The sequence below is a fragment of the Chinchilla lanigera genome, unplaced genomic scaffold (genome assembly GCF_000276665.1).
Source record: "Chinchilla lanigera isolate Chin_1 unplaced genomic scaffold, ChiLan1.0 scaffold00106, whole genome shotgun sequence".
Classification (NCBI taxonomy): Eukaryota; Metazoa; Chordata; class Mammalia; order Rodentia; family Chinchillidae; genus Chinchilla; species Chinchilla lanigera.
The window spans coordinates 3,730,353-3,756,034 of NW_004955507.1; the positions used below are offsets into that span (position 1 = coordinate 3,730,353).

The following is a 25,682-nucleotide window of genomic DNA, read 5'->3' on the forward strand; positions in this document are numbered from 1 at the left end:
CCAGGGCCAGACCCACACCGTGGCGGCGCAGGCCCAAGCCCTGGCGGCGCAGGCTGCGGCCGCAGCGCACGCCGCGCAGGCCTCCCGCGAGCGGAACGAGTTCCCCGAGGACCCGGAGTTCGAGACGGTGGTGCGGCAGGCAGAGGTGGCCATCGAGCGCTGCATCTTCCCCGAGCGCATCTACCAGGGCTCCAGCGGAAGCTACTTCGTCAAGGACCTTCAAGGGGTGAGCGCGGGCGTGGGACCCGGGCGCCGGGCCGGCGCGGGCGCGGCCAAAGGGGGCTGCTGGTGCAGAGGAGAAAAACTTCACAGGGCCGGTCCCCAGCGGGATTTGGGGTGCCTCTGAGGACTGGAGATGGGGAAGCTCTGCGGAGTGAAGAAATAAATCAGAACCTCGCTGGTGGGGGAGGTTGAGCGGAAAATGAAAAGAGGAAATGGACTAGATACAGGCCAGGGGCCAGCCGTGCGGCGAGGCGATCTGGTCCGGGCAGAGAGGCGCGGGCACATGCTGCTTCCTGGTGGGTTCCTCAGCTTTAAACTACTGGGATTACTTTTCGGCCATTGGCCTACGGATTTGGGGCTTTTGGTCTGTCCTCTCTTTTTAGACCCAAGCGGCGCGTCCCCGTTCTGGAGGATGGGTGACCCATCTGAGGGTTCAGTTCCAGCCTCCTGTGGGGTGTCTCCTGCCAAGGTCCTGGGTCTCTCGTTGACCGACCGTGGTGATAGCGTGGGTGGACTCACAGTTTCATCTGCCCTGGTTATTGCTCACTTCTGGGAAAAGATTCAACTCATTTTCAGTAGTTCTTTAGAATGCAGAAATTTAGAAGCACAGGCTGTTATCTTTCATTTACCCACCTCCCCCCACTATCAGCATTTTGTGTTTCAGCAAAGGTGGAGTTTTGCTGACCGTTATTTTGTCCCTTGAATGTGTATATAGGGAGATAGGGATAAGATGGGATATGGAATGACAAGAGCAGCTGAGAAATGACCAGTTTTGAGACATGCAGAAAATTTAAGGCATTTGACCCACTGAAGATGTGATTGTAAGAGCAGTGGGTGACGAAATACGAAATACGGGCCGGGCATGGTGGCACACACCTGAAATCGCAGCACTTGGGGGGCTGAGGCAGGAGGACTGCAGCAAGTTTGAGGCAACCTAGGCTATACAGTGAGTTCAAGGCCAGCCTGAACTGTGCAGCGAGATCCTGAAATTTGAAATTTAATTTTAAAAAACGAAAACAAGCTAAAAGATGAAGTCTTCATTAAGTTCAGATGTTGCTGGGCGTGATGGTGCACACCTGTAAACCCAGCACTTGGGAGGCTGAGGCAGGAGGATCTTTGCCAGTTCGAGGCCAGCCTGGGCTACAAAGTGAGCTCAAGGCCAGGCTGAACTGCATAGTGAGATCTTGTCTCAAAAAGACCAAAAAAAAAAAAAAAAGGTTCAGATGTGGTGGAAATGGTTCATAGGAAAAATGTATTATTATCGTACTTACTAAAATGATGGTTGTCAGCAAGGTGTGGTGGCTAGAGATGTAACTCAGTGAAAAAGTCTAGTGCTCAATCCCCAGTGCTGCAAAAATCAATAAAAACACAACCAGAGAGCATTTCTAGGTTTGTGTTTTTTGTTTTTTACTTTTTTGGGGACAGTGTCTCACTATGTAGTTCAGGCAGTCCTTGAACTCACTATGGAGCCACAGCTGGCCTTGAACTAATTCTGTTGCCTCAGCCTCCCTAGTGCTGGGATCACACCTGACTCAGAGAGCATTTTTGTTGCCAACTCTGTTTACATAAACTGGATTGGAGAAAGGTTTGAAAATCATTCTTTTCAAGACCCTTAAATAAGGAAGTTTTAAAGTATAAATGAGAACCATCATTTCTAGAAGCAAGGGAAGGTATTATATCTTAAATGTCAGTCAAATGCTTTCATCTTTTTTGAGAACAGAATGCGATTTAATGATGGTAAGAGTTAGCTTGTTGGCCAGTATGAGAATGGACTAAGATTATCTTTGATAGGTTCAGGAGGAGGAGGGAGGTTTTGTTTCCTTTCATGAGATGGTTAAAGCTCCCTTGGAAGTGTGTCAGGTCAGTTGAGAAGTGATCTAGTGCTCTAACAACTGAGAGTAATAGGATCTCTCAGTCTCCCTGGCAGGTAACGTGCTACCACTTCAGTACATACACAGAGAATGACAATTTTTGGTGATATTCAGTATCTGGGTCTCTAAACTTTACTACCCACTCCTCTTTGTTAGAAGGGGAATTGAAACATGGATGGCCCATCAAAACTTATTCCTGTTCCCACTGAAGACAATCCTAAATGTGTGGAGGATTAGTATGGCCCACACACTCTGTAGTTGGTATTGTTCTTTTTGATGCTGCTCTAAGTGTATTTATTTTGTTTAACAGATACTTACATAGCACTTATATGCCAGATGCTTCACAAATAATAACTCAATCCTTTTAACCATTCTCAGAGGTGGGTACTGTTACTGCCTTCATTGGTGACAGTACTGAAGCACACAGTATGACTCATTTGTCCAAGCTCTTGCAGGTAGGAAGTGGTAGAACCAGGTGTATTGGCTCTGGAGGTCATGGTCTTAACTATAGCACTTTGCTGTTTCAGAGTTAGTCAGTCATCTGAATTTCTGGATTCTGTTTTTAGCTACTATATTGGTTGTGGCTGGCGGTGGCCGCCTGTAATCCCAGCACTTGGGAGACTGAGGCAGGAGGACCACCACGAGTTGGAGGCCAATCTGGACTACACAGTGAGTTCAAGGCCAGCCTGAGACCCTGTCTCAAAAATAAAGTACAATAAAATAAAATAAAAATAAAATAAAATTGACTATGTGTGACAGATATTTTAAAACAATAATGATTTGGAAAAAGGTTCATTTGTTTCTCACGTAAAGGAAGTCCAAAGGCTGTTTAGGGCTGACGTGGCATTTCAGTTTTTCCTGGATTCAGCCTCCTTCCATCCAGTATTTAGTCATCATTAGTATGTGGCTTCTACTTCATACTCTTCAACATGGCTGCTCAAGCTTTAGACATCTTGCCTGTTTTTCAGTCAGTTGGAATAAGGAAAGGGAGAGGAAGACTATGTCCTATAGGACCTTTCTTAGAAATTGCACCAGACTTTTCCACCTACATCCCGGTGTCCAAAAGTTAGCTGCAGTAGTGTTTGGGAATTAGAAATTTATCTGGCACAGCTAAAAGCCAGAAATCTAATGTCCAGGGAAGAAGGGAAACTGATTGGGAGAACCAGCACTTTCTGTGATAGCTACTTTTGAAACTTAGTTCAAAAGATTCTTGATTCCATTTTCCAATTTAGGATGGTATCTGCCACAGGATGAGCAAGTGAGGACCTGGAGCCGGAAAATGCCAGATTAGAAGTCATGGTGGAATCTACGCATGGTGGTACAAGGCTATAATTTACAACTATTAGGGAAGTTGAGGCGGATGTATAGTTTGAGACCAGCCTGGTCAACTTAGCGAGGCTGTCTTACAATATAAAATTAAAAAGAGCTGGGTACGTGGTTCAGTGCAGAGACGGTTCGTTGGTCCAGTACTTTCAGTACCTTTAAAAAAAAAGTCATGGTAAAGCACGATCTCACATTTCCCCTGTTCATTTACACCTTTGTACTTCAGGTCTTGTTTTCACTTAGTTACAGACTTCCTTCCTTTCTCCCTTCCTTCCTTCCTTCCTTCCTTCCTTCCTTCCGCATTTTCTCTTTCATGTGGCCAGTAATACCACATGTTCATATTGGTAGGAATCACAGAACAATATGTGACCTGCTAGTTTTAAGAGGATTAAATGAGATGATGTTACTGTATGTTCTGAGCTCATAGTTTCACAGACTCGAGGAATGAAGTCATGAACCGGAGAGGAGGTTAGGGGGATCTTATTGCAAATAAGAATAGCTTCTGGATTTCCAGGTGGGTTTTTTTTTTTTTTTAATTAATTTTTATTGATCTATTCTTTCACACATTTATTTATTTTTGAGACAGGGCTTTGCTATGTAGTGTAGGCTGTCCTTGAACTCACTTACGTAGCACAGGCTGGCCTCGAACTCATGAGGATCCTCTTGTCTCAGCCTCCCAAGTGCTGGAATTACAGGTATGCACCACCACGCCTGGCTCCAGGTGGGGTTTTGAGTTTGTGGCTACCTGGCCTCTCAGTCCAAAACTAATTACTGTATAGATAAGCAGAGCATAGGAATTGCTGAATTGTTTAGGGGTCAGCTGTCACTGGTGGCTCTGTAGATTTAAAATGACCAATTTGAATGTTTCCTTTAAGTACTGAGGCAGATTTTAAAGAAAAACAGAGTTTTGCATTTTAATTTCCTCAGAACTCAGGATCTTAGCAGAGAGTGACTACAACTCCCTTTAGTAGGGAATAGGGGCTGCATTCCATGTGATTGAGGAAAAGTCCTACTTCACTGTCCATTCTTATTTTATAATTCTTATCAGTATGGCTGGTCACTCAACTCTTATCTCAGGTCCTTCCCCTAGCTAGCTGCCTTACTCATAAGCTAAGTAAATAAACTATTTTGTACAAGATCAATCATATGTGAAAGGCTCTGGCGTAGTTCTGGTGCTTAGTGGAGGCTCAATCACAATTTTTTGTTTTGAAATTATATACCTATTGACTTTCTTAGATACATGACACTGAACAAGGCAAAAGTAGTATAATTTTAAGAAGGTGTTTTCATAATCGTGGAGAATAGCATTTCATTCAGTAGTGCTAATTGTTGTTTGCATCATATCAATTACAGGACACTGCCCACAGCTGTCATGGTTGCATACAGGCCTGCTCAAGCTTTAGACATCTTGCCTGTTTTTCAATAAGTTGGAACAAGAAAAGGGAGAGGAAGACTATGTCCTATAGGACCTTTCTTAGAAATTGCACCAGACTTTTCAGACTTGTGAAGTCTGACATCAAAGAGATTTGGAAAAATGTGAAATGATACCAAAATGTTTTTGAAAAGTTTACATAAAAATATTTGATTAAAAATATTTGAACTTCGTAGAACTTTGGGAGCCTGGAGAATTACAAGTTTGAGCCCAGCCTCGGCAACTTAGTGATTTAGCCAGACCCTGTCTCAAAATTGTAAAAAAATATGGCGGTGACGATGGGGAGTTGAGGGCTGTAACTCATTGCGAAGGTCCTGAAATCCCCAGTACTGGGGTAGGGGTGGGGGATGCCCACATAGTCTGTGAACTTGGCCTCTTCTCAATGATTTTCAGCCTTTTAAATATATTTGAACAGTTTGCCATGATATAAAATTGTTACAATGTTGAATATGCTTCTTCCAACTACCTGTACCCTCTAAGAAATTCTTAGAACCTTCCACTTAGTTGAGGACCACACTGGTGGCCATCACCAAATAAAGAATCTCATAGTAGAATTCTTTTATTTAAATTTGTTTTAGTGAAACAGAACAAGTCAGGTTTGTACATCCTAGACAGATGTAGGTCATGAGATTTAAAACATTAACCTACCATCTGTTATAAAGCACTGTCTCAAGCTGCAAGTTATAAAGGGTAAAGCAGATTGGATGAATGGCAGCGGGGTGGGAAAGTAAATACAGTCAAACTCTCTGTCACTACACTCTGAATATTTAGGCCCCAACTTCTTTCAGAGTTTAATATATTTAGAGTAGTACACTCTTCCGTTTTGTATGTAAATAAGTTTTCTCTATCTATATAGTTAACCAGGGACTGCTGTTTCCCAGTATCCTCTAATATAGAATACAGCATTTCTTGCAGGGTGGCCCATGGACCCTTAGGAGTTCTTTTTTTAGGGGGGGGTGTCTAGGAGTAAAAGTTATTTTCATAATAAGTTTTAAAAATAATTTTAAGAGTTTATTTGCTTATTTCACTCTCATTTCCTTATTGTTATAGAATGGAGATTTCCAGAGATCGCATGATGTGTGATTTTGAAACAGACTGAATACTAAGGAAGATGTGAGAATTCTGTTGTCCTTTATGAAGTCTGACATCAAAGAGATTTGCAAAAATGTGAAATGATACCAAAATGTTTTTGAAAAGTTTACATAAAAATATTTGATTAAAAATATTTGATTTATATTAATATGTAATGAATTTATTTTTATTAAGTGAATTAAATAGTTTTGACATTTCACTTTTAATTTTGAATACAGCAAATATATCTTTTACCCACAGAAACAAGTGCTTTCTGGAGTCTTAATAATTTTTAAGACTTTAAGGGAATCTTGAGATCAAAAAGTATGAGAACCACCCACTTCATTTATGAAACTTAAAAAACATTTATTAAAGGTCACTTCTGTATATTTCACTGTGCAATATGAGTGATATAATTGTAGTATCTTTAATTACAGATTCCTGGAGAAACCACCCCACTTCTTGAAGGTAGAATCTTTCTGTGTTGCCCAGGCTGTCCTCAAACTTCGGTGTTAGAGCCATCTTCCTGCATCAGCCTTGCAGGTAGCTGAGGTTACAAGTGTGCACTGCCCCCAGCTCCAGCACCTTTTTTTTCATAGCATAAGACCCTCCTTCTTATCAGTACTAGACAGATAGGGGCAACTCTTAAAGTTCAATAATTGATTGTAGATCCTGACATCAGCCAGGCTTTTGCTTCCTTGTGCAGTTCTGTTTTCATTTCCAACACAATGAACTGCTACTACTACAGCTATCTATACTTTGGCCCTTTTATGAAACAGGAAGATTAGCAGATGGATGTTAAGGAAAAGTGTTTTAAAAATATTGGCACCAAGCTGAAATGTTCTCCTAGATTTAACAAAGGAATTGACAGCCTGTTAAAGAAGAGAAAGGATAATGAGAAAAATTGAGCCATCATTTTCTTTCTCAGCTGAATACTGGAAAGTGTCTTTCTAATTTGAGTCATTTTAGAGTTTGTTCTTTATGAATGAGGAGCGTATTCTTGATTACTCAGTAACATAGTTGTTTATATAAAGTGAACATTAGCTTTGGAAATTTGGCCAGAGGCAGTTTTATGTCTGTGGCAGGGAAACCCACTGCATGCTTGCACACTGTCTTGTAGAAACTAGGTCCTGAGAAAATGTTAACAGAATTGGGTCGAGCTGAGCCCTGCACTTAGTTGTTAAAGGCATGGGTCTCCCTGTCTCTCTGAATGCCCTCTGTTCCTCCATCCTTCCTACTTACCCATTCTCATTCACCTAGTCCATACAGTATCCTTTAATGCAACCTCTCTGTGACTGAGATAGCCATAATTTCTAACGCCTTTAAAGAGTCACTGAAATGCTGATCCTCCGTATAATGGAAAAAAATTGAAAAGTATGAAAGTTCAATCTATAAATGATGTTTGGCTGCAATCTTGGCCTTCAAGTTCTGCCTTCCTAAAGTGGGAATATTTAAGCCTTAGCTCTGATATTTTTTAGCTCCTGCTTATGGTAGCAGGCATGTCTTGATCTCCCTTTTCGGAGTACCAGATTGCTGAACTCCACATTGTGCCCCAGTTGAACCGCTGAGTTCTGAGACATACTTCCGGTTGCCCTGTGGCTTCCCTGTTCAGGATCCGGAGAGTTTCAGTGGATTTACCATTTGTACTCTGAATCACAAGCCTGTTGCTGGTGCTGCTGCTTTGTTGTTCAGAGGCTGAGTTTCAGGCGAGTGGACACAGAAAAAGGAGACTTCTGCTGAGCTTGGTGGTGCACACCTGTAATCCCAGCGCTCCGGAGGTTGAGGCAGGAAGATTGCTGCAAGTTTGAGGCCACCCTGGGCTACATAGTGGTTCATGGACAGCCTAAATTATGTGGTGAGACCTGGCCAGTTCCTTCTCTAGTATATACTTAATGGAGGGAGGTGGGTGTGTATTGTCTGTTGTGAGCTTGCCACTTAGGAAGTGATACCCACAGGGAAATGTCTTATGACCCAGCTGAGCTTGAGTTGGCAATGGAGTGAGGGGAGAAGGGTAATCATATGATACAAAGATGAATCATTTAGTTAGCATATTTGCTTTTCTGCCTTTGAATGAACAGTTTGAGGGCTGGAGGAAATGAGATATGTGTAAAACAACTTTAGAGGGCTGACTGGCTTGTGGGAGAGAACATTTAGAAAGGAGGCTATAATTTCTAGGCATTCCAAATGTTCAAGAACCTCTGAGGATTGTTACTGTCAGCTAGAAAAGAAGGATTTAATCTTTATGATGTCTCATGTCCTGTTTTCTGCCTATCAGAATTATTTCACCCTATTTTAGTCAAGTAGCAGATTCTTTTTGCTGTTATGATTTTTTTCTGGTTGCTTCCTCAATTTGTCATTCCTAAACTTTTTATTTCAAGGCTTTGTTAATACCCAGGAGATAGGAGTGAAGACTGATAGAGGATGTCACCCATTGATTTTCTTAACTTCATTCTGTCATTCCATAATATTTTATTTCTTTTCAGTTGATACTTTTTTTGAGGTTTTTCTGCCCTTGTACTGGGGATTTAACCAACGGCCTTTACACTGAGCTACGTTTCCCATCTTTTATTTTTTATTTTGAGACAGGGTCTTGCTAAGTCAGACATGGCTCAAACTTGTGATTTTCCTGTCTTAGCCTCCCAGAGTGATGGTATTACAGGTGTGCTGAATTTACGTAGTTTTAACATAGCAATAGTGTGTATATATAAACCTTGGAAGTTAGAGTTTAGTGATGTCAAGTTTTTGGCAGACCATATAAAAAAAGGATAAATAGGGCAGGGATACATGAAAAATCTATATTAATTTCTCACTTTTTAGGGCAAGGGTGACTTTACAGTATGATGTTATAACCTTTCTGGGAGAGCAAGAAGCAATACTGTGTTGACATAAGATTGCTGCCCAGGACTCAAGATGTGCCACTGAGGTGGCTTTTGGATCTTGTTCTTAGAAATGTACAAATCTGTTTACCTTGTTTGTTTGAAGCACAGGTTAGAGGTAGGTGCTCACATGAGGGAGGAGAGATAGAGAAAAGAAGCATAGTACAAGAGAAGAATGAAGAGACACGGTACCTTTTTAGGCCACAGTCCTTTCTACAGTGGGTCTTAGTTGCTCACATGAGCTGGTATGCACAAGCTAGGGAAAAGCCTTTGTCTGACTGTATGTAGAGATTGTTGCCTGTGCCTCTCATTTCCTTCTAGATTTCTGCTGACTTGGTTTGTGACCACTTTAATCAATTCACCTTTTTAAACATTTTTGGTGCTGGGGATTGAACCAAGAGCCTTGCATAGTCTATGCATATGATCTACCACAAAGCTACATTTTTGACCCCTCAGCTCACCTCTAATATTCTCTTTTTTTTTTCCCCCGGTACTGGGAATCGAACCCACGACCTTGTGCTTGCCAGGCAGGTGCTGTGCTGCTGAGCTAAATCCCCAGCCCCTATTCTCTTTTTGTATGTTTAGAGGATCATTGCTGTCTTCAAACCGAAGAATGAAGAGCCATATGGACACCTTAATCCTAAGTGGACTAAGTGGCTACAGAAGTTGTGCTGTCCCTGCTGCTTTGGCCGTGACTGCCTTGTCCTCAACCAGGGCTATCTCTCAGAGGCAGGAGCCAGTCTGGTGGACCAAAAACTGGAACTCAACATTGTACCCCGTACAAAGGTCAGTGACTCACTTCCAGGTACCCTTATTGCTTGGCCAGAGTTTTTCTGAGGCCTAAGACCTATTATTGGAACTTTGGGCTCAGTGGGGAGTGTTTAAGTCTAAGATTCTCAATCTTTTGTGGGAGGGTAACAGGATTAGACTTATCATTTGGCCATCTGATGAAAGTTATCCTGAGAAAGATACACATACAGGTTTTACACAAAAGTTCAGGAATTTCACAGATGGCCAGTGAGCATTTGTGGGCTTTTTTAGTTTTTGGATCCCAGGTAACCCAAAGCTAGTTAGAAACTTAGCTACTTTTGCAGTTCACTCTCTTAGACTTCTGAGCCATTCCAGAATTTAAATACCACCTTTTAAAAAATTATTATTTTTTAAAGAGACAAGATCTTACCATGTTGCCTAGGCTAGATATGAACTGTGATCAAACCTTTTAGCCTACAGAGAAGCAAGGACTGTGGGAGTGTACCACATTGACATTAGATACAAGCTTGAATGGATTAGCTAACATCTTGTAAGTGCTTATGTAAAGTCTGGTGAGGAAGATTTTAGGATAGGTTGAGTGTTAGAGCAAAATGACCGGCCTGAGCACCTTCAGGGAGCTACATGGAATCTTCGTCACCTGTTTTTATTCTGTAGAATCCTGGAATTTATCTGAACATACCAAAATAGAGGTCTGGGTTGGGGATATAGTTGTGGTAATGTACTTGCCCTGGAAGCATAAGACCCTGGGTTTAATCCCCAGCAATACACACACAGGTCCCAGATACAGGCAAATTCACACATATAATGGATTTATATGTATCTTATATATGTTACAGATTTAATTGAGGTTCTGATGAAGGATTTGGACCACTCCTGGACCACTCCTCTACAAAACATATTTGGCTATACAGAATTGATGGCATATAATTTCAAGTTTACTGATACCAGTTTAAGAATCCCTGTACTATAGGGTGCTCCATGAAACTCTCCAAGAGTTATGAGGGGAAGAATATGCTGGTTAGTATACAAACACTTAAGGACACATCATCACACACTGTGTGTCCAGCAGCCTGAGGGTTAGAAACACCTTACATGGACCTTTGATCTGATTCCCCAAGGCTGCAGAAGCATCTTCTTAGTTTTGAGTCTTAACCGTCTTTGAGAATCCAGTGAAAGCTATAGGTACTGTTCTCAGAAAAAAATACTCATATTTGTAATAAATATTTTGCATATAATTTCTGGAGCAGTGTTCGTGACCAGTTGAAGTCCATCCATTGATCCTTTCCTCTAAATTGAACACTCCTGCCTGAGGTTTTCTTCACAGGTTCAGGTCGCAGACTCTGAAGGCAAAGAGGTTGATTAGCAGATAGGAATGTCCCTTCAAACTTGATTTGGTTTCCTTAGGGTATTTTAGAAGAAAATGTGACTAATGTTTGACTCTATTTGCACTTTGGTCACTAAACTATAAACAGTAAGCCCAACTAGTTGGGAAGTTTCTAGAAGTCAGAGACCACTTCTTGAGATATCCTTCTCCCATTCTCAATATGTAGTACAGTGCTCTGTTTATAATAAGTGTTCATTAAGTACCAGAAGACTTCGTGAATGCAAATCATATTATGAGAACCAGTACCAAAGATCCCTCAATTTCAGGTCTGTGGAAAAAATGTTTGACCAAGTTTATAGTTCCCATTTGATACCTAAGTCACTGTATGGCTTTGTACAGCTCATTCCCTTCCTTTATACTTTTTTATCTGTGTGTATTGATAAACAGCATACTTCGACTGTCTTATGCTGTACTTAATGTTCCTAAGTCTCCTGTCTAACCTGAAATCCTCCCACTGGGCCTTTCCTAGACTCTAGAAGCTCTCTTAAATACTTCTTACTCATCACTCTGTGATTTTCTTCCTTTACAAGGCAGATAGCAGACTGCCCCTGGCCCTGAGCCTGGCCCTTTGCCTGCTATAGGTGCTTTTGGATTGCAGTGGCTAAAAATCAGAAAGCAAGTTTAAATTCTGGCTCTGCAGGTTTTTTTTTGTTTTTTTTTTTTTGAGCTCTGTACTGGGAATTGAACCCAGGGCCTTGCACTGAGCTACACCCCCAGCCCTTTTATTTTTAATTTTGAAATAGGGTCTTGCTAGTTGCCTAGGGTGAGTTCAAACTTGTGATCTTGTTGCATCAGCCTCCCAGAATGCTGGGATTACAGGCATGTGATCCACATCCAGTTTGCAGCTTTTTATTTTTGTGACCCTTGGGCAAGTCAGTTAACCCCCTGCTGCGCGCACACACACACACACACACACACACACACACACACACACACACACACACACACATTCAGTTTCCTTACTGGAAAAATAGAGATCTAAATAGCTACTACTTTGTTGAGTGGCTCTTGTGATTATACAAGATAATCCTTGTAAAAGCACATAGCCTTGTGCCTGGCACAAGGTAAACATACCATACATGTAAACCTATGGTATTTTTCTGGGCTGTTCTGATCTTTAGTGTCACCTCTATATCCCTTTCGTCCCCATCTCTGGTGTTCTTCTTTCCCTGTTAGGGAATCTTAATGAGGCCTGAAGATCATTTGCATCAGAAAATCAGCAACAGCAAAAACACTGTCCTCAGTGAGACTGACATGAGACAGAACTTTGCGCCGGGGAATAGTAAGAGAAGTCTGTCCCTTTCTTTTGTCCCCAACCCTTCCTTGTACAGGATTCTGTCCAGTTGATCTGACCATCTCTCACTATGGAAACAAGGCTCACTTTTCAAAGGAGCTTCAAATAGTAAGGTTCTGATTCTCATTCATTGATGCTTTTTACTCTGTGTTCCTGTGATGTTTCAGGATATGATAGTTTCATTAGTTGTAGGGAAAAAGTGGATGGCTGGGAAGAACGATCACAAATTAATCTGATAGGAGGAAAAAGATGGTTTATGGCTAGGGTTTTCATAGTTATTATTGATGGAATAGCTTTAGAAAGCCCCTTTTCCTTGATTCCTATGCCTGAGTGTCCTGATTTGTAAGTTAGGGTGGACCTACCATAGAACTTTGCACATTCATTTTAGGAACCCTGCTAACACTGGATGGATAGAAGAAGAAAATGAGAGATGAAAAGGAATTATTTCACCTCTAATGTCCATGAGTTAAATAGTTATTTGTAATGAATTTTGCGAGGCTTAGGAAAGGAATTTTCTTATAAATTTCATGTAAGGTACTTAACATGCTAAAACCCACTTGCTGTCAACTCTGAGAGAGGCTCATAACTCATTCATTCATTCTTTCATTTATTCACCTAATATTTAGTGAGCATGTGCCAGGCATTTGTTAGGTGCTCCGGATGTGAGTAAGATATTCTCTGTCTCCCAAATCTTACTAATTTTAAGAGAGAGTTCAGATATAGGAATGGCTTGTCAGAAGACAGAGTAGCAGGTGTGATTCTGGATGCACATATGGACTGCCTCATGTCACCACAGCTTGACAATCACGTGTAATATTGATGGCCATTGCAGTTTTTAAAATAGACAATGCATATATTTAGTGTAAAAATCAGAGGCACAGAAAAGTCAGTAGAAAAAAACAATTTAGGGTCTGCTCGCTCTTGTTTGCTGGCTACTCAGTCTCCTTCCTCAGAGGCGTTTGCTGTTACTAGTTTCCTGTGTAATGGTCCGGATACAGTTTCTGCATGAATATAGAAGTCCATTAAAAGCAAAAATCAATTTTAATGTTTATAGTATTTTAATATGAATAATTTCGCAAAGTACAAAATTCAAAAGAAATAAAGTGGAGTAAATTGCAGTTTGTTTCTATCTGGAAAGAAAATAGGGCTTTGGCCTCTTCTAACCTGGGAGGTGATTGTTATCAAGGTGATTCACACTAGCTGCTGTAGTCGCTGAATCTCAGTGGCCTAATATATTTAGTAGGAGTTTACTTTTTGCTGATGTCTATGTAGCAGTTCATGTAGAGTTAACAAGGGATCTGAGATTGTTTCATGGTATGACTTTTCTGTCTCAAAGCGCTTCATTTCTAGCTGTGATTGGGAAATACAAACTAAGGATCATTGAGATTTTAGGGGCCAGGCCTGGAAGGTATGCACATGTATCATTTTATCAGCATTCCACTGGCTTGAACTATCCATATTCCCTAACCTAGTTGCTAGGAAGGCCAAGTGAGAAGTGTATTCTTTCTCTGTGTCTTGGAAAAGGAACAGTATTGGTGAATTTCTAGCTATTCTATCCAATAGTGGTCTGGTTTCTTAAACTTTAACCTAAGTATCTCTTCTCTTTCCACTGTAGGTAGTATACCTGGCCAGTGAAACCTTCAATTATAGTGCCATTGACCGAGTGAAGTCCAGGGGCAAGCGGCTTGCACTAGAGAAAGTGCCAAAAGTTGGGCAGCGATTTAACCGCATTGGGCTACCTCCAAAGGTATTGACTATACCTGTGTCGTTTATCAAAGATGCTGATATACAGTGACAGTCATTCAAGTAGAAGAACAAACTGCCTTCAGACTTGAAGATAGGCACATGAACAGTCTGTCCTATAGTCCCTTTACTGGGTTCTTGACTAATCCACAGGGTCTTTGGACTTGGACTGTAGGGAAATGCTTTTGTTCCTTTTTGGTTACAGGTTGGTTCATTCCAGCTCTTTGTTGAGGGCTATAAAGATGCAGACTATTGGCTGCGGCGTTTTGAAGCAGAACCTCTCCCTGAAAACACCAATAGGCAACTACTGCTGCAGTTTGAGCGATTGGTAGTGTTGGATTACATTATCCGCAACACTGGTGAGTAAGTATGGGTGGTCCTGCATGCTGTGCCAGACTGTGCTGAGGCATGGGGAAGACCTGCAGGCATGCAGGAATTGGGAGTCAGACACTGTGTCAGGATGAACACTTTCCTGTATGTGAGGGGACATGCACATTTAGGGAGAGTGTCAGAGAATACAAAGCTCCGGGATAAGCTTTGTCAGACACCTCATGTGTAGTTAGCAGTGGTAGCGAGGGCTGAAGCAGTATTTACATTCCATTTTAGGCTCTTTCCTGGTCACAGATAGAAGACACCTGGCTCAGGGCTGGGGATTTAGCTCAGCAGCAAAGCGCCTGCCTGGCAAGTGCAAGGTTGTGAGTTTGATTCCCGGTACCGGAAGAAAAGACAAAAAAAAAAGAGAAGACACCTGGCTCTTCCAAAACATTATAGAGAGCTTGTTTATTCTTGACCTCTAGTCATTCTTACAGCATCAAGGTCTGTCGCAGGATAATTTTGTCTATTTCTAACTTCTTAAGATGGATATGTAGATCATTGATTAAAAAAACCCTCTGCTGCAGTTTTAACATTTTCACAACATAATTCGTATGTCTTGCTGTTGGGCAACTCTGATTTGAATTTGCTTATTACTCCTGGCTTAAACTACTAGTAGTACATCACGATTGTCCCATCGGACAGCTTGTGTCACTTCTCAGGGGGTCTTTGGTTAAAATAAAACAAAGAAAGGCATTGATTTCACAGTCCAAATGTCATCATATTACAGTTTCCTAAGGAAAACATTAAAATGGTATAAAAAAATTGTAATACAACTAATGTGTGGAACAGCCGTTGTAAATGCATAGTGTTATTAAAGGAGCACTGGGGCATTTGTAAGGTTTCCATGTTAAAATTTAGAGAATTTATTATTCATAAAATATTCACAAGTATAAATTTATTTTAATTTAAGGAAATAAATTTGTTGATTTTTTTTTTTCTTTTTGGCTTTTGAGACAGTTTCACTGTCACAGTGCCCTTGCGCTCACTATGTAGCCCAGGCTGGCTTTGAACTTGTGGTGATTCTCTTATCTCAGCCTCCCAAAGTGCTGGGGTTACAGGTGTGCACCACCATGCCCAGACTTTGGTCATTTCTGAAGCAGCTTTTTAATTTTATTTATTTATTTTTTTGTGAGACACTCACTTTGTAGTACAGGCTGGCCTTGAACTCACTATGTAGCCCAGGCTGGCCTTGAATTTGTGGCAGTTCTCTGACCTCAGGTGGTCCTCTGGGTTCAGTCCCTGAATTCTGGGATTACAGGTTGTGTCACCACGCCCAGACCATTTTTTGATGTGGTTGAGTTTTTTAAGTCCCTTATATATTCTGGACATTAGTCTCTTATCAGATATTCACAAATATTTCCCCCATTCTGTTGCCTTTTTACTTTGTTGATAATGGCTTTTTGTTCTTATTGTTTTGTGGTACTGGTGATTGAACCCAAGGCCTTGCATATGGCGTTTTCAAATCCAGCTGTTTTGGAGCACAACTGGAATGGGGGGAGGGCTGTGTTCTTTCTGTCTTAAACTTTTCCATGAATCTCTTTCTGTATCACTGCTCAGTCTCTGTCCGTGGCTGTCTCTTATGGCTGTCTTTCACCCAGTCACTGTGGGAGGGTCCTGCTGGGAGCCCTGAAGTAAAGTTCTTTTTGGTTGTTCTGAGTTCCATATTTAAATAATCAGCCCCTTCCTGAAAGAGCACCTGATTTGATTAAGTATTCCCTGGTGATATGGTGAGCACCCAGCCTGGAATTCCTCTCTGGCTGTTACCTGCCATGTGAAGGAATCCCCGTCCCTAATTTTGCAGTTCACCACAGCTGTGTGCCCTGCTACTTTTTTTCTCTACGTCTGGCAGCCCTAGGTGCTTACCTTGCTCCTGGGGAACCGGATTCCCCTCCCTACAAGCCATGAGTCAGGGATAGAGACCACATTGTTCCATTTTTCCCCTTCTCTGCACTGTGGACCATCTCTCCAACTTTTCTGTAGCTTCTGATTTTTCTGTCAGTTCCTTTCTGATTTCCAGCAATGTACTTCTTGTTTTTCTTTACCAAGTTGTTATGGTGTGTCTGGATTCTGGTTCTTGTAGAGGTTTAATTTTGCTGCCGATTGCCACTCTGCCATTTTCCTCTTCTCTGCTTTTTTTTTCCTTGTTCTTCTTTTTTTTTTGGTACAAGGAATTGTACTCAGGACCTTGTACTTGCCGGGCAGGTTCTGGTACTGCTGAGCTATAGCCCCAGCCTTCCCTTTATCTTCTTTAATGTAATTATTTTTATCTTGAACATTTTAAAGTCTAAGTAAGATATTTCCTTGTGTGGAAACTATATCAATTGTTTTAATTTTATCTTGTCTCTTTTTTCATTCATATATTCTTGTCCTTTTGTGTACCTTGTTAGTTTTGGTTGTCAAATATTTTCTATCAGAAATTATAGGAATATCTGATAGTCTAGGGTATAAATTATGCCTAAAAGGTGAAGTTTGCTTTTGGCAAGCAGCTAGGGTACTAGCAGTACAGGATCAGTTTAATTTCAGCTATTTAAGGGGAGCTTGGCTTATATTCAAGGTGTAGCCCTTCAGGTCTCATGTCAAAGCATAAATGATTTACCAGTCTCCCCACACCTTATCAGTGACTGGAGTATAATTATTGTCTTTTAACTCTACAAAGCTAAAAAAACACTGTTCTTCTGCTTAGCCTCTAGCTACATCTTCCCAAATCAGTAGATGCTTTAGGGGAGAAGTACAAATACTTGGAGCCTCTTTCCGAATTTTCTTTCTTTCCTAGTTCTTGACTCTTAACTTCTTGTGGTTTTATTAAAATCAACAATGCCTTTCAAAGATTTCAAAATATTTTATCTAACTTTTGTAGTTGTCCTCAATAGAAGGGTTGGTTCATTTGTCCACAATACTTAGTCCACCATTACTAAAATTAAAGGTCACTCCTATTTTTTCTCCTAACTTTATATTTCTGTTCACAGATCGAGGCAACGACAATTGGTTGATTAAATATGATTGTCCAATGGATAGTTCTAGCTCTCGGGTAAGAGATTTCTGTGTTTCACATAAGAGGATAGAGAAGAATATACTTATAATATGGAAACACACAAGCCAAGAATGGTGGCATGTGCATGTAATCCTAGCACTGTAACGCTGAGGCAGGACGATTGCATATTTGAGCCCATCTTGGGGAATTTAGTGATTTAATGTGTCTCTGTCTCAAAATAAAAAATAAAAAGGTCTGGGGATATAAAAGCCACTGGGTTCAATTCCCAGTATCAAAAACAAAACAACAAAAAAGAAAGAGCAAGCTACATACATAAATGGGTATATAAGTTTAGATTTAGGTCACAGAAGTTCCAAAGAATCAGGGAAGCACAGTATTGAAAATTAATAGCTTAATGTTTGGTGTAGTTTTTCTCACTGTGTTTTAAAGAACATCCTAGTGATTGATGTTAATAGGAACAGCATGAGGAAAAGGTCAAGTAAGTTTTGAAAATTTTATGTACTCTCTTCCTTTGAGCTTCACATTGCACAGTAGCATAGTAAAAGCCTGAGAAATACTACAAGAGACAAACCTGTCTAGTTTGATTTGGCCTAGTGATTTTAACTGTGGGACACTTTTTTCACAGCAGACCACAATTTCACAGGATGTAAATTTAGAGAAAGCCTCTCCTGCAAGTTTCTTGCTGTTTCTGTCATCTTCTACCACTCTTCTCTGTTGCTACTCCATGTGCATGTCTTTTAAAAGTAGCAGGAAGGCTACCTGAAGGAGAATGAGGTTGGATTTTATTTTTATTTCGTGGTGCTGGGGATGGAATCCAGCACTTTGTACATGCTCAGCTGTAGCATTCTACCACTAAACTATACTGCTAGCCCCAGTGTTAAGTACTTAGGTTTTGCTTACTTCTCTAATACTGAGTGTTACATTTTGTACTCTTCATTGGAAGAGCTATGCTCAGTGGTTGAGTGCTTACCCAGCACATGTGAGGCTCTGAGTTTAGTCTTCAGCACTACCTACATGTACAGATTCTTTAGGCCTTTCCCACTGAAATTGAGGCATTACTCGGGGTTTCTTTCTTTCTTTTCTTTCCTTTTTTTTTTTTTTTTTTTTTTTTGTTTTTTTGGTACCGGAAATCAAACTGAGGACCATGCACTTGCCAGGCAGGTGCTTGTGCTGCTGAACTATCTCCCGGCCCTCTTTTTTTTTTTTTTGAGACACGGTCTTGCTATGTAGCCCAGACTTGCCTTGAACTCACTATGGAATTCAGGCTGGCCTTGAACTTATGGCAATCTTCCTGCCTCAGCTTCCTGAGTTCTGGGAATATAAACATGTGCCACCATGCCTGGCTTTATTTTAATTACTGAATGAATTAATTAAGAGTTTTTTTGAGACAGGATTTTGCTATGTAGTTCAGCCTGGCCTTGTAATCCAGGCTGGCCTAAAACTCACGAGGATCCTCCTGCCTCAGCCTCCTGAGTGCTAGGATTATAGGTATGTACTACCTATAATGCTAGCCAGGATCCCACACCAGTGAACCCAAAGCATAGAGCCTTGTAGTATCCATGGGTGTCCCTGATGTGAGCTGTCACAGGTGAGCTGCCCATTCTTTTTGTTCAGCTCATGTCTTTTTCCTCTTTATGAATCACTGATGCAGGAAAAGACTCCTTTGTGCAAGAATAGCACTGTTGTCTACTGTGGTTTTGTTTTCTCACTGGAAATGTGGTCATCACCAGTGAAATGGTGTCTGAGACAAGGTCCACACAAAAGACCTTGGCCACCTAATACAGATTTTTCTTTCTGCTGTTAGGGTTCTCATTGCCTTTTGTAGGAGGAATGGCTTGGTTATCTTCGTTTGTCATTATCCTTACCAACAATTGTGGCAAGTTCTGGGGTAGTGCTCCTTTTCCACAAATAAGAAAGGGACACTAAGAACCTTGAATAAGCTGGGCTAGAGATGCCGTAAGTGTGCCAGGTTCCAGTAACACAGAAACCAGTTCAGAGGTAGCTCCAAATAAGTTGCAAAAGGACAGGTATTGGAAGGGGATGAGATGTACTACTTTGTCCAAGGCCTATGGGCTCCCTCAGTAATTAGCCTCTCCTTGCTCTACAGGACACAGACTGGGTGGTGGTTAAGGAGCCTGTCATCAAGGTGGCTGCCATAGACAATGGGCTGGCCTTCCCACTGAAGCATCCTGACTCTTGGAGGGCCTGTAAGTTTTAAGACCATTGGTTTGGCTCTGCTCTTGCAGCCTGTCTTGTCAATGTGAAATAGTGCAGCTCAGACCTTTAACACAATGGTTATTAGCACATGGCAATTATTCCATAATATAAGCTAGTATAATTTTTTCCTTGTATTATTCCCACTAGAGACATACGGAGTGATTAGAAATTAGAAGCATAGGAGGGTGGAGGTATATCTCAAGGCTAGCATGTTCAAGAGTCAACCCAGCACTACAAAAACCAAAGTGAAGTCAGAAGCATAAAGAAGTTGGGTGCTGTGGTACGTGCCTGTAACTGCAGCACTCAGAAGGCTGAGGCAGGAGGATTGTTGCAAAGTTTAAGGCCAGCCTGGGCTACATAGTGAGTTCAAGGCCAGTCTGAACTACATAGTGAGACCCAGTCTCAAAAAACCAAACAAGGGGAAAAAAAGCATACAGATGAGTTTTGTTATTTCTACCTTTTATTCTTATTCATTTTGAAATCTGTCTTTTTATGATTTATTGTATTTGAGTCTCTACAGATAGGCTGCTATCAGTACCCTGTCTTCCTTGTTGATACTCCCTACCCCATTATAACTGAGCAACTTTTGGTAAGGAAGAGAAATGTAAGTAGTGAGTCACTAGCCCCCTTTGCAGCACTGGTGTTCATTTTCAGGAGAATCATCTCAATGTCCCAGTGGCAAGTAGTTGCTTCAGGGTAAGCTTGCATCTTGGAAAGTCATGTAGCATCTAGGAAAGAGCTGCAGGATTAAGTAAATGTGGGTTTGAATCCTGGTGCTTGAACTGACTAGTTATGTAACTTGTAACTTTCATGGTTAACAACACTTGTTAGTTTTCTGTGTATGTAGTGAGGAGGATTCTCCTTTTGAAACTCCCTGGTAGGTAGAAGAAACAAATGAGGAGAGACTTTTCCAACACATTTTGTGTTTGTTCTTTCCTCTTTTCAGATCCTTTCTACTGGGCCTGGTTGCCCCAGGCTAAAGTCCCATTCTCCCAAGAGATCAAAGATCTGATTCTTCCAAAGATATCGGACCCTAACTTTGTGAAGGACTTGGAGGAGGACCTGTATGAGCTATTTAAGGTTAGTCCTGGGAGCCTTCAACTGATTACTGTATGGAAGGAGCTATCCCTAACCCTACCCCAGTACTGGAGATTGAACTCAGGGCCTTTGCACTGAACTACATCCTTAGCCTTTTTTTGTTCTTTAAGTTGGGGCAGGGTCTCACTAAATAAGTTACCCAGGTTGGGCTCAAACTTGTTGTCATCCTGCATCAGCTTCCCAGAGTGCTGATTTATACCACCACACCTGCCTCCTAATGGTTCTAGTTGGTCTTGACACAAGCCAGGAGGGAATGGCTGATACCTGTCTGACTTGACTTAACCAGTGTAGAGCAAGGATCTCACACAATGATAGCAGCACTTAGTTTGGATGCCTTTGAAGGACCTGGGCAGCTGCGATGATCATACAGAGGGTACATCACGTGGCTGCAGAATGTCCTCAGATCTCTGAGTTTGAGTTGGAAAACAAGACACTTTCTTGTTCTCTGTTTCCTCATCTGTAAAGGTGGGTTTTCTTAGGATGCTAGTTGACTTCACCAAGCCCCATAAGCCTTGTATAGGTTTTCTTTATTACAAGGTTTCTAACTAGGGGAGAAAATGGATTTTTGTGAGGTATTCACAGATCTGATCTCTTGACCTTCTTTTGCAGAAAGATCCTGGATTTGACAGGGGCCAATTCCATAAGCAGATTGCTGTCATGCGGGGACAGGTAAGCCTGGGACATCTTCCAGTTGTCTTTTGGGGATCTCTCTGGGATACTCATGTTGCCAGTATGTAAAGCTTGAGTTTTATCCTCTTTTCAGTCTGTGCCATATGTGTTTTGACTCTGTCCTAATATATTAGCCCTTCTTTTTTTTTTTTTTTTGTGGTGCTGGGTGGGGATTGAACTCAAGACCTTGCGCTTGCCAGGCAGGCGCTTATACCACTGAGCTATATCCCCAGCCCTAACATTAGCCCTTCTTAATCTCCCACCTCTTCCATGGGATCCAGTGCTTGGGGAAGCACTGGATCCCATGTGCTTATCTCTATGCCCGGGGCTGGGTAAGTTGTAGGTGAATACTCTGTCCTTACGTTGCTCAAGGCAGGCCATGTAAGTTGGTGGTTAAGAACTGGGCTCTGGTGTCAGACCACTTTACCCTTAGAAACTCTGTGGCCTTGGGCAAAAGCCTTTGTTTCCTGGTTTATGAAGTAAACCTTATGGTGCCACATAAGGTTCAGTTAGTTGCTGTATGATGGAGTTGAATTAAGAGGTGGAGTGGTGGAGAAAGAAAGAACTGTATTAAAACCCAGCTGGCATATTGGAAGATGGTAGGCCCTTGCCTTTCAATAACTATCTTACCTCTTGTTCTAAGGGAGAAGTTTATATGATTTTTAAGGAAAGGTATGTGTGTCTGAGACAGGTGGGCACCTCAGTTGTTCATTGTTTTAGAAGGCAGCCTGGGTTGGAGTGTGGGCTGTGTATATCTTAATTCATTTGCACAAGTCAGCAAGAGTTGCAGCCCAGTAGATCTAAAGAAAACATAATTGATCAAGGTTTCTGTGTTGATTAAAGTGATTTATGTCTTTTTTTTTTTTTTGGTTAGTGTGTCTGGCAATCACCCCTTCCAGGTATGACCTTTTCCCATAATTTGGGACTGGAAAGTGCTTTGGAAGGGAGGGTTTGTGTGTTGTTAGCTAACTTCAGTGTGTAGTTAATCTACAAATGATAGGCTTCAGTGGGCAACTAATATTTAAGAGGTAGAGTGGGCAGAAGTGAAGAAAAACTTCTGAGAATTGGGTCTCGGGGGAAGGGATTTTCAATAATACTATGTACAGCTGATGGGAGGATTGTATGAGATAATGTATGTCTAATGTTAAGTAAAAATAATGCCTGACACATAGTAAATACTCAGACACTGACTGTGGTTATAATTTTGAGTTATAAATTGCATTTTTCTTTCTCTATCTCATCTTTAAAGGGAGCCACTGAAACCTAGGGTATTTTCTGCCTTCCAACAGATAGTAAAGAATATGCTTGGAGAATGGCTCAAAAATGTAGGGCGCTGGCATCATGTTTATTTTGAAGTCTTCCTAAAGAGAGTTGCATGGCTTAGCAGGTCAGGGCACAAACTAGTCAGAGTCCCTGAATTTGAAGCTTGGCTCTGCCATTTACTGCCTATAAGGTTTTGGGTAGATTACTTAATCTCTTTCTCCATTTGTATCATGGGATTAATAACAGTACCTGCTTCATAGGTTTATTATGAGATAAATTATTGAAAAACAGAATAGTACTTACTATATCAAAGTACTAAATCAGTATGTGTTAGTTATTAAGATACTGATTTCACATGCAGAAAAAAGTCAGCTTCTCATGTTCTTAAAAATAAGTTACAAATTTACTTCTACCATTTAGCTAAAGGCTCCTGGTGACAACACCACTTGGACTTGCAGAGCTCATTTTCCCTGGAAATAGGGTGGTTAGAGGCTTTTTGTTTTGTTTTCAGGCAACATCTTTGTATGAGATGCAGGCTGGCCTTGAACTCATTAAGCAGCCTACCCTGGCCTTGAACACATGCCAGTCCTCCTGCCTCAGAGCTCCAAGGACCGGGGTTGCAGGCGTGTGCCACATCTGGCAATCAGAGATTTTAAGAGCTGCTATAATTACAACTGCCTGAATATCAGTAACATGGTCTTCCTATCTTTCCCAAGTAAAGTATGGACCCCATTAGATTGGCAGAACTTTTGTAAACCGTACAAGATGCCTGACATTGTCTGGTATTATAGAATTCAGTATAAAAGAATAAGCTTGCATCCCAGCCTTACATAGCCATGTTGAACCATCTTTTTTAGCCTCAACTCAGTCCCTTGCCAACACCTTAACAACCCTCCTCTTTTACCCTCTTAGGGCTGAAATCCAGGGTGGCAAAAGGTGTAGGGGAGATTGGGAGCAGTGCAATTTTATCTTTCTCTCCATCTTTCCTCTTATTGTCTTCAGAGGGGCTTTTGGCATCTTCTAATTGTCAGTCAAAGAAGCATCAGCATATAACATAAGCAAAGGAAACACTTATTTGAAAATTGGAATTGCAATTTGAGAACACAACCCAGGGCAGACCTAATATGTGTTCTGGCATGGGATAAGGGAAGGAAAACTTTTAAGGAATCAAGCCAAAAGATAATCTGATGTTGCATCTTTTTGGGAGGCATCATTTCTTTTAAAACCTATTGGATTGGCTGATAGGGACTGCAGGTAGAAGATTGCAGGGTAGGGTTATTGCATAGCCATAATGGTAGGTGGCTTCTTGGAGAATCAAGGAGTTTGCATAGTCATGCATGCTTAGCCTATTCACCATTCAGAACGACAGGGGTTGGGTGTGTAGCTCAGTGGGAAAGTTTGTGTTGGGCATGCACAAGGTTCTGGGTTCAGTCCCTACCACCACATTAAAAAAAAAAAAAAAAAAAAGGTAGACGCATGGGGTAGAACCTGTTTAGTTTTAAGCAAGTTCCACATGCCTACAGTGCCTACTTCCTAATATTTTATGGTTCCATAAGCATCTGTTTCTTCCCATTGTGCTGTTTAGCATTCACATATTTGCCTTGTCTACTGTTCATACCTCAAAGCAAAGTGCCCCTCTGTCCTGGAAAAAATCTGACATAAAACAGGAAAAGAAAGGTCATGATCCTATCTGCTTAGCTGAGCCAGTAGCCTGTCTTTGCAACTTTTCTGTAAAATTATCCAGTTTAAGCTGGGTATGGAGGTGCACACCTGGAATCTCAGCATTTTGGGAGGCTGATGCAGGAGGATTCTAAGTTTGAGCCCAGCCTGGACAACTTAGTGACTTAGAACTTTCTAAAAAAATTTTTTTTCTTTTTTCTTTCTTTTTTTTTTTTTAAATAGGGCTGGGGATGTAGCTGTGTGCCAAGGCCCTGGGCTCAATCCCCACCCAGTACAGGAAGAAAAAAATCCAAATTAAAAATTTTATTGAAGCCAGTGGCACATATCTGTAATCTCCAGCTACTTAGGAGGCTGAGGCAGTAGGATCAGAAGTTGAAGACCAGCCTGGGCAACTTTATGTAGGAGAAAAAGATTTTTTCTAAAGAAAAAAATTCTTGGGCTTGGGTATAGATCAGTGGTAGAGCACTCACCTAGTATGCCCTGGATTCAGTGCCCAGGCATAGCACATGCCAAAAGAATTTTTACTGAAAGAAAGAAAGAAAAATTTAAAAAAAGAAAGAGAAATTGATGAGATAACATTGGAAGGGGAATTCAACTAAAATGCTGGCTTTTTAAAAAATACATCATCTTGGTCTTGGGAGTATAGCTCAGTGGTAGAGTATTTGCCTAGCATGTGTGAGGCCCTGGGTTTGATCATAGCACCACAAAAAAAACCCCAGAAAAATCACCCTTGTAGGAATATCAGAAAATCAGGATAACTAAAAACACTTAAAATCACTTGTAATTCCTAGAGACTTAGATTTTTTTTGTGTGCTGGGAATCAAACTCAGGACCATGTGCTTGCCAGGCAGGTGCTTATGCCGCTGAGCTATATCCCCGGCTCCAGAGACTTAAATTTGATCATAGCCAACTTTCAATTTTTTTTTTTCTCTAAGCAGATAGGAAGATAAAATTGTAGAAATAAAGGTGGAATCACAATCTGATGCTGGTGCCTTTTCGCCTTTCCTTTCTGGCTAGCAATATTGTGCTCAGCTTTCTGTGCCAGTACATTTATTTCTATATATTTTAATTTTTTCTTTTTCTTTGTTTTTGATTCCTTAACTAATTTACACTGTTACAAATAATACTGTATTATATTTTTTAAAGCAAAATATTTTATGCATATCCATGAATATATCCCTACTCCTTGAAGGTGAAATTGCTGAGTCAGAGTCTGTTCATTTTTAAGCTTTATTGTCAGCTTCCCTATCTGAAAGATTCTCCCATATTCCAGCTCCATAGCCAAGGAGGAGAATGCCTGATTCTTTGTTCTCTGTTGACTTCTGAGTGATTGTTGTTTCTATCTTTACTAACTGGAAGGGCAAAAAATTAGGCCTTCCCACCCGCTACCCGCTTCTCTTC

At 41.1% G+C, this 25,682-nt stretch overlaps 1 protein-coding gene across 2 annotated transcripts in view; it reads left to right on the forward strand.

The window, feature by feature from the left end:
• Nucleotides 1–25,682, forward strand: part of Pi4k2a (phosphatidylinositol 4-kinase type 2 alpha) — a gene marked incomplete in the record, with an annotated part of 31,757 nt that overhangs the window by 406 nt on the left and 5,669 nt on the right. For both annotated transcript variants that reach the window (XM_013506191.1, XM_013506190.1), the window contains 8 exon segments: nt 1–226; nt 9,381–9,581; nt 13,860–13,991; nt 14,193–14,346; nt 17,329–17,390; nt 19,462–19,561; nt 20,518–20,651; nt 21,279–21,338. In XM_013506191.1, the coding sequence (XP_013361645.1) occupies nt 1–226; nt 9,381–9,581; nt 13,860–13,991; nt 14,193–14,346; nt 17,329–17,390; nt 19,462–19,561; nt 20,518–20,651; nt 21,279–21,338 (1,069 nt within the window).